General features: G+C 41.8%; 1 protein-coding gene across 1 annotated transcript in view; it reads left to right on the top strand.

The window, feature by feature from the left end:
• ascc3 (activating signal cointegrator 1 complex subunit 3) overlaps positions 1 to 14,313 on the top strand; it is a 193,894-nt gene that overhangs the window by 113,963 nt on the left and 65,618 nt on the right. Inside the window, exons 15-16 of the mRNA XM_079165322.1 lie at positions 12,720 to 12,911; positions 13,755 to 13,979. Of these exons, the coding sequence (XP_079021448.1) occupies positions 12,720 to 12,911; positions 13,755 to 13,979 (417 nt within the window). The remainder of the gene's footprint in view (positions 1 to 12,719; positions 12,912 to 13,754; positions 13,980 to 14,313) is intronic.

Consider the following 14,313-nt stretch of genomic DNA (forward strand, 5'->3'; position numbering starts at 1 on the left):
CCCAGAGTGTGAAACGGCAACATCTTGTAGACTTTCAGAGATACTTGTGGCTCTTCTTCACATTTACAATACAGCAGCAGAGAGCAATTTATTATGGGTTTCATTGCTTGTCAGAGATATGCAAAATGTGGCACTTAATGCAAAACTACGATTAAGCTCATTTGCTACTGCAGTAGAAAAATACCTCACTATATTGGAAACAAAAAAAACATACTTATGTAAAATGTTGCATTGCTGACAATGTTTTGCGGCAGCTTTAGTGAAAATCTACCTGAAACAGAATGGAATGTTTAGAGGTAGAGGCAGATCGTGATGGAGAAGTGGAGTAGAGTGGATGTGAGTGGAAGCTCATCCTCCCACTGTCTCCTGCCTATCCAGCATTAACAGCAGCCTCTCTGAGCACCAAACATTATGACCGTCAAGGGCCACTAAATGAAATCAACAATTAGCCACACTGCCTCCGTTTAACAGAGTAAATGAGTGGTTTAGGTGCTCGTGGCCGTCAGTGTTGGTGGGGGAGACATAAGCCTCCTCTTCACCACAGAGCTCTAGTATTTCTTTGCCTCATTTTGGTGCAATTTTACACTTTGGAATCTCGGCCTTGAAGCCGTAGTGTGCTGCATGATAATACCGATGCTTCCACATTTCTAAAAATACTTGTGCGCCTGCTGTACACTATTTCTCAAAGGATCAGGGAGGAGAAATGTAAAACCAGTTAGTTCCTTCTACCTCTATTTAACGGCCCTGAGAATATTTTACGGCCTCTTGAATAGTTTATTTCGGCTCTGGTGTTGGCTGATCTTTACATAGTTACAGCAGCGACAGACGGTGAGTGGAGCTGGCAGTCGGCTGTCTGTGGACAGAGTGAGCTCCGCAGCAGGAGCAGCAGCGAGTGGCAGGGCCTAATGGGACCTGATCAGGAGCTTAGGTCACTGCCATCTCAAATACAGCCATGGCACAGCAGACATCAGTGCTACCTCACCTTAGATTAGAGGCTGGAAGCACAGCTGTAACACTCTCTGACACCTCAAAGCAAAGCCTCAGCCGTAGCATTTCAATTACCTACCTTCCCTGGCTCCTGTGGATCTCAACCTGGCCCTGAGGAGTCCCACCAGGCCCCAGTTTGCCCTGGTGTTAAGGATGAAAATGGCTTTAGACAGCAAAGTAGGATTGTTTGTTGTTCCATTGTATTTTTTATGGGATTACCATCTAAATATATCACTGCACTAAGCATGGAACTGGAAGTGGAAGGGTACCAGAATAACAAATGCACTGCCACACAATATTTGGGTCAAGGGGGATATAAATTTGTGTAGAAGGTGCCAAAGAATCTATATGTGTGAACTTTTAAAGGTTGTACGTTGTGTCGTCTGACCTCTACCGCCAAAAGTCTTTGTACACACCTGGTCTGAATGTCGAAGTTAAGGCATGAAAGAGGAAGAGTGGAGAGACGCGATGAGTCATACATGCATTTATACATCCTCAAAGGCAGTCATTCATTCAAACCAATTCAGCCTGAACTAAAGGTGCAGCTGGTGAAATCAGTCGGGCAGCATGCTTCAAGCTTTGTCCCATCAAACAAAAATGGCTGTCACCATGGGTGGGAAGCCAGTGAGGGATCATACCCTTGAGTTAGCACGTAGGCCATGTCCATACTACTCCGTTTCCTTTTGAAAACGCATTTGTTTTGCTACGTTTACACTGAGTTCACACTACGCCGGAAACCGCCGAAAACGGAGGAGTTTGAAAACGCTCCCGAGGACGGATAAGTTTGAAAACTCCAGGTTGCGTTTTAGTGAGGACGGTCGAAAATGGATACATTTAGAAACGATGACGCCCACACCCGCGTTCGCTACTTGATTGGTTCTTAGCAGTCATGACGTGTCCTTCTCTGATTCGTCACGCTCCTTTCACGTGACCCGTACCCGGAAGATCACAAACAACAACAGCCTTGATTACCGATCGGCTACCAGGTTAATTTAACATGGACAACTGATTACAGGTGTTACTGACCGTGTTGTCTCTACTAGCAGCTGTTGTCCAGTTAAAGTCTGCATTATTACAGAGGAAGCAGCTGTTATTGGAGCGATTAGTGAGCGGCGTGACCAGCGCCGTTATCAGCGCTACGGAGCGGACGTCTGAAGTCACGGTTAGCGGATTTAGGGAGGATGATGGACACAAAATGGAGGTCTTTCCTTTTCTTATTAATGCTTATTTTGTTCTGCACAACTACTGTGAAGTCCACAGATAAAATGTAAAGGAACAAAACAGTAATTGCTCTCCAGTAGGACACATAGTTAAGCCACCAGCAGAGCTACGAGTGAGAACAGACAACGAAACCGAGGAAACGAGTGAGAGACGTGTTGACCACATTTATGGACCATAATCTAGTAAACCTTTATGTGTAAGTGTTTATTGTAAGAGCAGCGCTGTAACTAACGGTATGTCTGACAAATAAAACTTCTAAAACTTTCCATTAAATGTGTCTGTTTGAGTTCATAGAGGAAGATTTTAGAGAAGATATTAAGTATCAAACCTTTCATTTTTAAAGACTACTTTATTACTCTGTCGTATTTTTTTAACTAAGCAACCAATCTACTTCCTGTTTACGTCGACACCCACGCGCATGCCCAGTGTACGTGAAGAGTCACGTGATATTCGTTTTCAGGCGTTTTAGTCTGGACGGAGATCATTTCGAAAACGATGCTGAAACGCCGTGTGGACGGAGATGGTTTTTGTTTGAAAACGGAGTAGTATGGATGTAGCATTAGGCTCATACATGTTGGTCTGAGCAGAGGGTCTGATTCTGTCCTCCTCAGGCCAGCAGTGGGAGTCAGTAATGTAGGGGGAATTGGTCAATTTTAAGGGAAAATGGTGTGTGCCTTTTTCTAAAAAAGGTTTCAGTCTCGGGTGAAGTAAAGCCATGTCTACATGTAAACAGGTATTTGTGAAAGTGGATTTGTCTCTTCGTTTTGCCCTGGTGCACATGCACACAGAGGTTTAGATTTAGGTCTGCTTACTGTGTCTTCATGTGGACGTGTGAAACACGATGACATCATCTACTCAATTCACATATGCCCGTTGCTTTGTGTTCTAGTGTAAACGGAAACAACAGCGATGGCACTTGTTTAGTAAGGTATCACTAAGCAGCCTCGCCGTCTTACCATACATGAGTCACATTTCATGTTTTACCATAGCACCTGTGTACCAGAGAGAAGTTAAATAAATAGGTTTTAAATATGTATGAATAAAGAAATAATTGGCTCCTAAGATATATTTGATATCTTCTCTGGTATTGAGGTATCGATGACTTAGCCTTCATGGCCATCTACAGGCTTGGTGAGTCGTTTTTGCATCGTAGTGTGGATGGACGTGGCTCACTGGGTTAAGAGGGTTGTCGATGGTTCGATCCTTGGCTGGGATGTGTCATGTGTCGAAGTGTCCCTGAGCAAGACACTGAACCCCTAACGGCTCCCCGGGCAGCAGCCCACTGCTCCCTATGTACAGGGATGGGTCAAATGCAGAGACAAATTTCTCCCTTATTGGGATAAATATAGTATAATACAATTTAAAATAAAACAACGGTACTGGGGACAGAATTTATTTTTTAAAAGGACGGGGAAAAGAAATGTCATGTGGCCATGCATCCAGCAGAAATGACTCTGCCTTCCTGCCCGCGCTGCAGTGACACAGAGGCGGTTGAAAATAACACTGATAACACACATCTGTCCATATCGCTCCGTTAGCTACTAGTAGAGTTTTATATGACCGCCGTGGCTAGTTAGTCTTGTGCAAACGCCCCCGAGTGTAGGATACATCATCAGACATTCAAAAAAGTTTTACAGAGAAGAAAATACATTAATAAGCATTTTGTTCTATATTTGACAATGAACAAGAGATGAACCAACAATTAAGACAGGATTGAAACTGGAAAAATTTATTTTCCATTATACTGGGACTTACAGTCAGGGCCAGTAAGTATTTGGACTGTGACACAATTTTTCTAATTATGCCTCTTTACACAACTCTAATGGATTTGAAATGAATCAGTCAATATGTGGTTGATGTGTAGACTTTCAGCTTTAATTCAATGGATATATCAAAATATTACATGAACCGTTATGGAATTATGGCCATTTTTATACAGTCCCCCACATTTTCTGAGGTTCAAGAGTAATTGGACAATTGTCTGACAAACGGTTTCACGGCCAGATGTGGTCGGTTCTGTCACTATTTCATGAAAGATGATGCAGATAATCGGATTCAAAATGTTAAATTAGCATTTGGTAGCTGGTCCTTGGAACTCTCAGCATGCGGACCAAAAAGGTGTCAATGCAAGTGAAGGAGGCCATTGTTAGGCTGAAAACACTTAACAAACCATCAGTCAGATAGCAGAAACATTAGGATTGACCAAATCAACAGTTTAGTACATTCTTAAAAAGAAGGAATTCATTGGCAAGCTCACCAACACCAGGAAGACCAGAAGACCATGGAAGACATTTAAAGTGGATGATCGCAGAATTCTTACCTTAGTGAAGAAACACCCTTCATAACATCTACTGAAGTCAAGAACACTCTGGAGGATGTAAGCGTGTCATTGTTAAAGTCTACAATCAAGCAGTGGTGGGTCGTGCATTTTATACCTGAGCCTCCTTCACTGCTGTCCTGCAGCTGAAACACCTCATTATGAAGCCACAGCTACGGTTATTATTTGTTTCGTGTACAAATGAAGCTCAGCACCTATAAATACGCTAACTGTAGAGTGCAGATACAGGAATACGCCGAGAGTGTGTCTCCTCTCTACTCTGCCTGCAGGTGGGACTGCTGCGCGAGGCTACTGTAACAGTAACCGCCTGTGAGTGCTTTGGGGCGGCTCACGGCAGCACCCGCTGCTCGTTCACGAGAGTGCAGAACGTATGTGCTTTAACGTCAGAGTCAAAACACCAGAAATGTCTCCAACAACACCAGAACAAGTCGCTAGATTTGTCACTAGTAGCTTCTGACAAAAAAGGTCCCCATGAGGGTTTGGAAAGTCGGCAGATTTAGCGTGAAAGTCGCCAAGTTGGCAACACTGGCACCGGCTAAATATGTCCCCAGAGCAACACTGGACGTAACAATGGTTCCTTTCACATATTAAACCAAACAAAAATCTATCTTCATAAAAACAAATAATAATATATAAACAAGCATATTAAAGCTACTGCAGATGTAAAAACAAAAGCAGTTCACTTAAAGACAAAGTCTCCTTTCTTTGTTAACAAAGAGTTTAATGTCACGGTTGTTCAGTACATCCGTGCGTTTTAGTTCCAGTAAGAAGTCCTTCTCGATTCATGGACGCCAGTGAAGACAGTCGAGCCTCCCCAGTTGTATTTCTTGAATACGTTTGAATGCGTTTGAGGCTGAAAATGTCCGCTCCACAGAGGCAGCAGATATTGGGATTTTCACCACCCAACATGTCACGCTAGCCCAGGGGTGGTCAATTATTATTCCCGCGGGGCCACATGAGAAACAAGGACTGTTGTGGAGGGCCGCACCAATAGACTGAACTCAATCCTGTTCAATATTATTCCACCTCTTTATAAAAAGCAGTACATTGTATGGTTTTGATAAGCTGTGAGTGGTAAGAGTAAATATCATGATCACTGGTGGAATGTAACTAAGTATATGTGCTTAAGTACTGTACTAATGTACAAATTCAAGGTACTTTACTTGAGTATTTCTATTTTATTCAACTTTGTACTTCCACTCCACTACATCTCAGAGGGAAATATTGTACTTTTTACTCCACTACATTTGTCTGGCAGCTTTAGTTACTAGTAACACATTATCATTTTTCAAACCCTTCCTAACTACCCAAACTGAACAACGGAGTATCGAGGAGTTAAAATGAGCTCCACCTGAAACATCTGCAGCAGGAAGAATGATCCAAACAAATATACATATGTAATATCCATATATAATAGTAGAACACTGACAGGGATCATGGTTCTGATAAATTAGTACTTGTATTACTATTCTTTGTAGTCCAATGACCTCACTTTCTGTTTTTCCGTTCGGTGGAGAACTCTAGTGTGTGTTGGGCTTGAACGAGTGCTCTGAAGTCAGGTTGAATGTGTGAGGTGAGATGTGAAGGACAGCTGACAGGTGATCGTCAGTGAGCTAGGATCTGGATCTGGATTAATTCAACTTCATCACGGAGAATGTTTGTTCACATATGTAGGTCGATCCAAAGAGAACCAACATCTTCTGAGCATGTTGCTTTAGCAGCTTAGCTAGCAAAGCCTCAGATGTCCGTGCCGCTCTGCATCAGTCACGTTTTAGTATTTCTCAGAGTGTTTCGTCTCGTAATGGAGATTCAAATTGTAATCCTCAAACACTGCGATCTGTTCTCCACAAACTTCAGTAAATAAATACTTAGAAGTCCATGTTTTGTTAAAAACTCTACACTCTGTATCAGTCTTTCATTTTTTAACATAGGCTGACATTTTTGAGGGCTAACAGCTAACTCACATCTCCAGTAAGCTCAGTTCACCAACACATTGCAGTGATGCCAAAGAGCAATGCCCAGGTCTGCAGTAGAGGGTTGAGTCTCTGTGAGTTAGAAGGAATGTTTCGACATTGTAACCTTGGTTCTATGAGCACAGGCAGAGCCCCCTACCAAGGGTGTATTTGTCTTTAGCCAACATCTTTTAAATGCCATTATGTCCATTGAAATACTGGTTGTAATATGTTGTATGAAGTTGAAATGTAATCAAATGTATGGTTACAGCATATTTCAAACAATATAATATCCTTAAAGAATCTCACATTGTCAGTAACGCATGAAGGGAGCAGGACTGGAGACACTTGATTCCTAGGTCTGTCTGCTCTGAACTGGCTGGAACTGAAGTGAAGTAATCAGTCTGCCCCTGAGTAGACCTGGACCCACTTGGAATCACTTGCTCCATCAGGAGGGTTATGTAAGAAAAAAATACCTCTAAGCCGGTGTTCCAAAACACCACAAAGGGAATTCACAACAGTGTCCAATAGTTCCCTCATACCCCAAATGTCCTCCCAGTTCCTTGTTGATGTTTTGAAACTCAGCTGAATATTTGGAAGGTCATATTAAGCACCACAACTCCACTCTAAGTTGCTTTCACCTCTATCGTGTGTTTCCTCTTACGTTTTCAATTCAAACATGGGAACTGATCCTCTCAGTGAAGTGTTGAGATGGGAACTGACAGCTGGTTTGATACAGAATTTAGATTTAGAAATGATAGTGTTCCTGCTAAATGTTGGACACACCACAGTAGTTTCTGGCCTTGCTGTAGTTTTTAGTATTTTAGAACTACTCCATTGTGAAGTGCTGCTTGTGGCCCTGTGGGTTGGAAGCCGCTGGAAGGGAAACATTATATAACACCACCATTCAGCATTAAGTGGTACTTATTTAGATTAGTGCAGCGCTCAGCTGAACTACCTGTTTTCACAACACCGTTAGCCACTGAGTGGAAAGCATCTGAGCGTTGCCAAAAGGCTTTGAATTATCTACCGATTTGCGATTTAGATTATCTGTGATCTGAATGGTCATGAACTCCCCCCCTGTAGTGTTTGTGTAGATGTATATGTGTGTTAGGAATGAGTTTTCTGTGTGAGCCAATTAAGGATGTAAAGATAATGTAAATACATTCATTCAAGTATTTACTGAAAAAACCCTACTGGAGTTCATAAGAGAAACACATTTACCTCATTCATCTCCAAAATGTTACATTGCAAAGTTTGCACATGTTATCCAAACATAATTCAAACTTTTAAAACATTTCTTGTTTTAATTGTTAATTGTACAGTATCCTTCTTGTTTTGTGGTTATGTGGTGATTTAATTGCACCCTTGAGTGGCGACCATATGGTCAAAACACATGTTAAATGCAACGCTCTACCAAGCTCACTGACTCCTGGTGTTTGTGTTTTCGCTGGTTCAAAGCTGGTTCCTACAGCTAATTGCAAACTTAGGGTCCATCTATCAGCACTGCTGCCCGCCATCCTTCCGCCAAAGTAGTCTCCTGGAGGCAGGGAGAAAAAAACGAAAATACGAGTCATTTTAACATTTCTGTTAACAATAGATTTATTCAGTGGTGGGCCGTCAGGGCCAGCAAGGCCTTCTCTGCTGGCCTAAACAGAATCACAAAGTTATAGCTATTATATAATTTCATTATTTTTCATAAAAAACTATATGTATTCTAAATATTTTTTCACATTAGCTTATTATCTCATTGCACAGCTACTGTCTTCCTCTGTTGCCCTGCTTCCAGTGCTGCAGTGCTGCTTCCAGCACAGCTTGTTTTAAGTAGAGCTTTTATCCAATCAGATTTCACCTCAATGCTGTCTCTAGGAAAGAAAATCTGCCTGGAGGCGTACAGAATTACAAGTGAATCCCTTTGCAGTTTAAGTGAACGGGGACGATATTGTTGATTGTCATAGTCTTCAACCAATCAGATCTTTAGTTTGACATGTTGGGCGTATTCTTTGATGTGCCAGAGCCTGCTAGCTGGTCTAGCCATACGTGATTGGTCAGTGGGCTAGCGTGACATGTTGGGCTGTGACAATCCCAATATCTGCTGCCTCTGTGGAGCGGACATTTTCAGCCTCAAACGCATTAAAATGTATTCAAGACATACAACTGGGGAGGCTCGACTGTCTTCACTGGCGTCCATGAATCGAGAAGGACTTCTTACTGGAACTAAAACGCACGGATGTCTGCATGTAGCATTACTACTGTGTTAATTTGTCTATGGTGTCGTTTTTATGATATGGTTAATATTGTTCCCTCTGATGTGAATAATATTTGAATGGCCCGTGCTCTTGAGTGTGTGGCGGAATGTGTGTTTTAGCGCCGCAGAGTTGCTGAATTGATTTTGACTTTAAGCCTTGTCCGTTAATGACGCAGCATCCCGTCATGTGCGTATTTATGTATCTGCACTCTGCAGTTAGTGTATTTGTCGGTGTTGAGCTTCATTTTTACATGAAACAAATAATAACCTGTAGCTGTAGCGTCATAATGAGGTTATTAGGAGATGGTTCAACTGTAGTAGGTCAGCACTGAAGGCCCAGGTATAAAATACATGGCCCGCCACTGGATTTATTCCAATAAACACTATCAAAAATATACACAGACCCTTTACCTTCAATGTGATTAACAAATCCTTGTGGCATCTCTCCTACTTTGTCCTCTCATGTTGGACTGAGGACAGACCTGACTCTACAGCAGTGGCGGGCCGTGCATTTTATACCTGGGCCTTCTGTGCTGTCCTACTACACTTGAGTCATCTCCTAATAAGCTCATTATGACGCCACAGCTACGGTTATTTGTTTCTATTGGTGTAATAATACACAAATTCGTATTACACCGTTCGGTACGAGGCTTACGAACCGAACAATACGTTTGAATAATACTAGTGCATTTGGCTTTCAGTGGACTGCGCTCACGTAACAGACAACGGACTGTGTGACCTCTGAACCCGGAACAATAACAAAAAACAGCTGAGGCTGCAGCACCGCACGTGTCTTCAGACGTTAAACTAGCTTAGCGGGGAAACGACAGCCCGAACGGACAATAACCCCGCGCAGGACGGGATGCTTCGTAATTAACGGACAATACATATAGTCCAAATCAATGTAATTGACACAATGACAACAACAAACTCACAAGAACCAGTCACATATATTCATATGACAATAAAGCAACAAATCAATCCAGCAACATTGCAGAGCTAGAGCACGAGCATTTCATATTATTCATAAAAACGACACCATAGACAAATGAACACAGTATAAACTCTACTGCAGATGTAAAAACGTAAAAGCAGTTGACTTATCACAGCTGCTGTTCACTTAAGGAAAAAGTCCATCCTCCTTTCTTTGTCAACAAAGAGTTTAAAACCGCGGTTGTTCAGAACATCGGTGCGGGTCAGTTCCAGCCAGAGTGCTACTGCGAACGTGTTTGTTGAGTTGTAGATCCACTCGGGTCTCACCAAAAGTGTTCAAAAGCACGTAGCTTGTGCGTGTCCTGTCGTGTAGCTGCCTTGGTTAGCAAAGCGCAGGGGTATTCAATTAAAATTCCGAAAGGTCCAGATTGAGAAAATCTCCTCGTGCAAAGGTCCGGAACATTACAATAATATCTAACTTGCGCTATTTAGTGCAATATATATATTCAAGAAGCCTAGTAGTAGTAACAAAGTCTCTGTGTTTTCTTTATTTGATTTGACAACTGTCAAATCAAATAAAGAAAGTACACATCAATTATATTTTAAAATATAATAAAAAATAGTAAAATATAATAAAATATAGTAAAATAAGGGCTCCATCTAAAATAAAATATACAGAAATGAATCTTTGAAAAGCTTGCATCTTAAAAGAAATTGCTTGATTTTTTAAAAATTAATGAAAAGTTAAAAAGGAAAGTGTGGCTGGAGTGAACTTTTTTCTTCTCTTTTGTTAAATCCATTTCACATCATAACGGTCTCAGTGAACTTTATAATAAACCATCTCTACACATCTCAACATCTTGACCTCAGTTCAGACTGGAGTGTTTGGTCTAAAGATGTGTGTTTGGTCTCGTAGTGGCGTTTCACATCGGCGCATAATGGCCACGGTATCTGAACATACGAGTCGTTTAGTAGCAAACAAATAAGAGTTCGTCCATTCTTTGTTAAAAGCTCTGTTTCGTGGTCCACTTCTCTTTTTAGAGCACGCCATGTAAAATTCTCCGACTTACTTCTCCCACTGCTCTCTCTCCGTCTACCATGTCTGTGTGCAAATCTCACTCTGCTCACGAGATGCGTTTCAGAATACAGATATTCGATTGGTTGAGTAGCGTCACGTGAGATGATTTACAACGTATGTGAGTGGTCCGCCAAAATGTATAATTCTCAATTATCCATCAGTTATAAGTCCGGGTCCAGATAGGACAGCGTCTGGGTCCGGATCCGGACCGCGGTCCGCCTATTGGTGACCCCTGCGCTAGCCCACTGACCAATCACATATGGCTAGGCCAGCTAGCAGGCTCTGGCATGTCAAAGAATACGCCCAACATGTCAAACTAAAGGCCCGATTAGACTTTGCCAGAAAACATCTGAAAAAGACCGACCAGTTTGGGAACACGATTCTTTGGACAGATGAAACCAAGATGAACTTGTACCAGAATGATGGGAAGAGAAAAGTGTGGAGAAGGAAAGGAACGGCTCATGATCTGAAACAAACCACATCATCTGTTTAACATGGTGGAAGCATTGCTATGACATGGCATGTCTGGCTGCTAATGGAACGGGGTCACTGGTGTTCATTGATGATGTCACAGCTGATAGAAGCAGCAGGATGAGTTCTGAGGTCTTTAGGGCTAAACTATCTGTTCAGATTCAGCCTAATGCTGCAAAACTGATTGGACGGCACTTCTCAGTGCAGATGGATTATGACCTAAAACATACTGTAAAAACAACCCAAGAGCTTCTCAAGGCAAAGGAATGGCATATTCTTCAATGGCCAAGTCAGTCACCTGATCTCAACCCAAGTGAGCAGCTTTTCACTTTCTGAAGATAAAACTGAAGGCAGAAAGACCCACAAACAGCAGCAGCTGAAGGAGGCAGCAGTAAATGGTCTGGCAAAGCATCTCCAGGGAGGAAACTCAGTGTTTGGTGATGTTTATGGGAGCCAGACGTCAGGCAGTCATTGACTGCAAATGATTTTCCTCCAAGTATAAAAAAATAATGATTATATTCACAATTATGTTAGTTTGTCCAATTACTATTGTGGGGGGACTGTGTAAAAATGACTGTAATTCCTAAACGGTTAATGTGATTTTTTAGTTTTATCCATTGAATTAAAGCTGAAAGTCTACACTTCAACCACATATTGACTGATTACTTTCAAACGCTTTGGAGTCGTGTAAAGAGGCAAAATTTGAAAAATTGTGTCACAGTCAATACGTATGGCCCTGACTGTATAATATCTCATGCACACAGTAAAGTAATTAATTAGCTACGAGTAATTGCAACATCAAATTTAAAATTAAGGTTAACATTACTGGACACTGAAGTGAACAGCAACTTCTCCCGTAGAAATAATTTCATAAAAAGGCTAATACTAAGCTATTTGTTTTTTCACATTGCTTTCATTTTATGGAAGAAAATATTTACTTCTGCAGGATTTTACTTCATTTTCAGTCAATATACCTGCTGCTCAGTCGATTACTTAAAGTCTCCCCCTCCTCCTCCACCTTGCATACAAATCCAGACCGGCATTGCAACCCAAACACTGTGTGAGGCAGACAGCTGCTGGCAGTAATGGGCTTTCTCTTTGCAGTTCAGAGGAGCACAGGGCGCTGACCTCTATTTAGATGCCCAGAGAGAGAGAGATAAAGTCCTGTAATGAGGACTCCCCTCAGCCCGGCCAGGTCACAGTCCAACTGTCAGTCAGCAGCACACAGCTCAATCTGACTGACTGACTCTGTGTGTGTGTGTCTGTGTGTATTCTTTGAAATCACAGCGAGTCAACACCTGTGCATTTTATTAAAATGAACCATAATACCCAGGAGTCCTCTTGTTTCTGTGCAGTCCAACAGGATATTGAAACTCGGCTAATTTTCCACCTCAGACATCCAAAAGCCCAGTGCTAGTTGCTTTCCGTCACATTCCCCTGAGCCCTTTTCTTTCCTCTTTTTAAACTAACCTCTCAGACCACCTCTTTCAGATCCAGCGCTCCAGAAACAAGCAGATGAAGGAGATGTTTCCAGAAGGCTTTGGGATCCATCATGCTGGTATGCTGCGGTCTGACCGCAGCCTGATGGAGAGCATGTTCTCCAAGGGCCACCTCAAGGTGCTGGTCTGTACTGCCACCCTGGCCTGGGGAGTGAACCTACCGGCCCATGCAGTCATCATCAAGGTTCTATTTTCTCTGTTTTGCTTTCTTCCATGCATGTCAGTTGTCTTGGTTTGTTTCTTACTGTCTTCCTTTCTTGCTCGTAATTCCTGTAAACAAACCTGGAACCAGCGAGGCAAAGTAAGCAGCTGCCCTGAGGTCTCAGACCTTCAGGGACCCCAACGGCCTCAATTACTTCCTAGTAATTTAATTTATTTCAAAGTTGTTTGCTAACAAACAGCACTGAAGCAAAGTATTCATTTAATAGTAAATGGGCCTTAAAGTGTCTCTTTAGTTTTTACACACACAAACTCCATTTCTTTCTACTGAAGACATAAATCTTTAAAAAAAAAGTATAAATATCCGGCTCTGTATTTTTATTTAACAGCCAACTTTAACAAGCGTTTCTCAAACAGGAAGAACTAGTATTTGTGGTAGCAGAAGAGTTTGTTTGGGAGTGAACAAAAATACACTACAATGTGTGTGTTCGTGATAATGAAGGAACATGTCACCAGCGAGGCTCATTGATGTGTTTTTAATGGAGCTTCATGGTACAGAGGAAGAAGAGACATCAGGCTTTGATACACACATAATACTTTTTAGTAGAATCAATTCATTGTTGATGTGGTTCTGTACATGGTGACAGAAAAGTAGCAAAAGAGAGCGCATTCCCAAAATTACTTGATTTAATAAAAGTAACACTACAGAATACTTTTTACAACTAAAAATGTAGAAGAATTTACAATCTATTTACAAAAAAATCATAATAATATTGAAATGCTCATTGTTGTTAAACTGTTATCTGAATCTGCTGAAACTGTATCAGCATCAAATCTAAATAACTTCTGTCTCTTGTGTTTGTAACAGGGCACTCAGATCTACGATGCCAAGCGCGGTGCCCTGGTGGATCTGGGCATCCTGGACGTCATGCAGATTTTCGGCCGCGCGGGTCGCCCCCAGTTTGACAAGTACGGTGAGGGCACCATCATCACCACCCACGAGAAGTTGAGCCACTACTTGACCCTGCTCACCCAGCAGAACCCCATCGAGAGTCAGTTCCTGGACAGCCTGGCCGACAACCTCAACGCTGAGGTCAGTCTCCATCAGCCCTGTTTAGACAGGACTAGAAGTAATATTTTCTTTATTCTTTCAATCTAGATGCAAATTTGCTTTCTTTCCTCTGAAAAAAATAAAGGCAGTTGTGGAGAGGAAGGGTGTGGAAATGCATGAGAAGCTCAAGTTTTTCTGCAGCAGGAAAGAACAATTCAACCAAAATCTTTATCCTTTTGGGGAAAAACTAATAACATATTAGCCTCTGTAATAGGATTCTTAATTACCTGTCTGCATTTACATGTTTTTTTAAATGTATTACTGTTAAATAAGTAATCTAGTTTGGAATCTTTGCATTCAACTTATTATACCCCTG

Source organism: Pholis gunnellus, assembly GCF_910591455.1.
Source record: "Pholis gunnellus genome assembly, chromosome: 8".
NCBI lineage: Eukaryota > Metazoa > Chordata > Actinopteri > Perciformes > Pholidae > Pholis > Pholis gunnellus.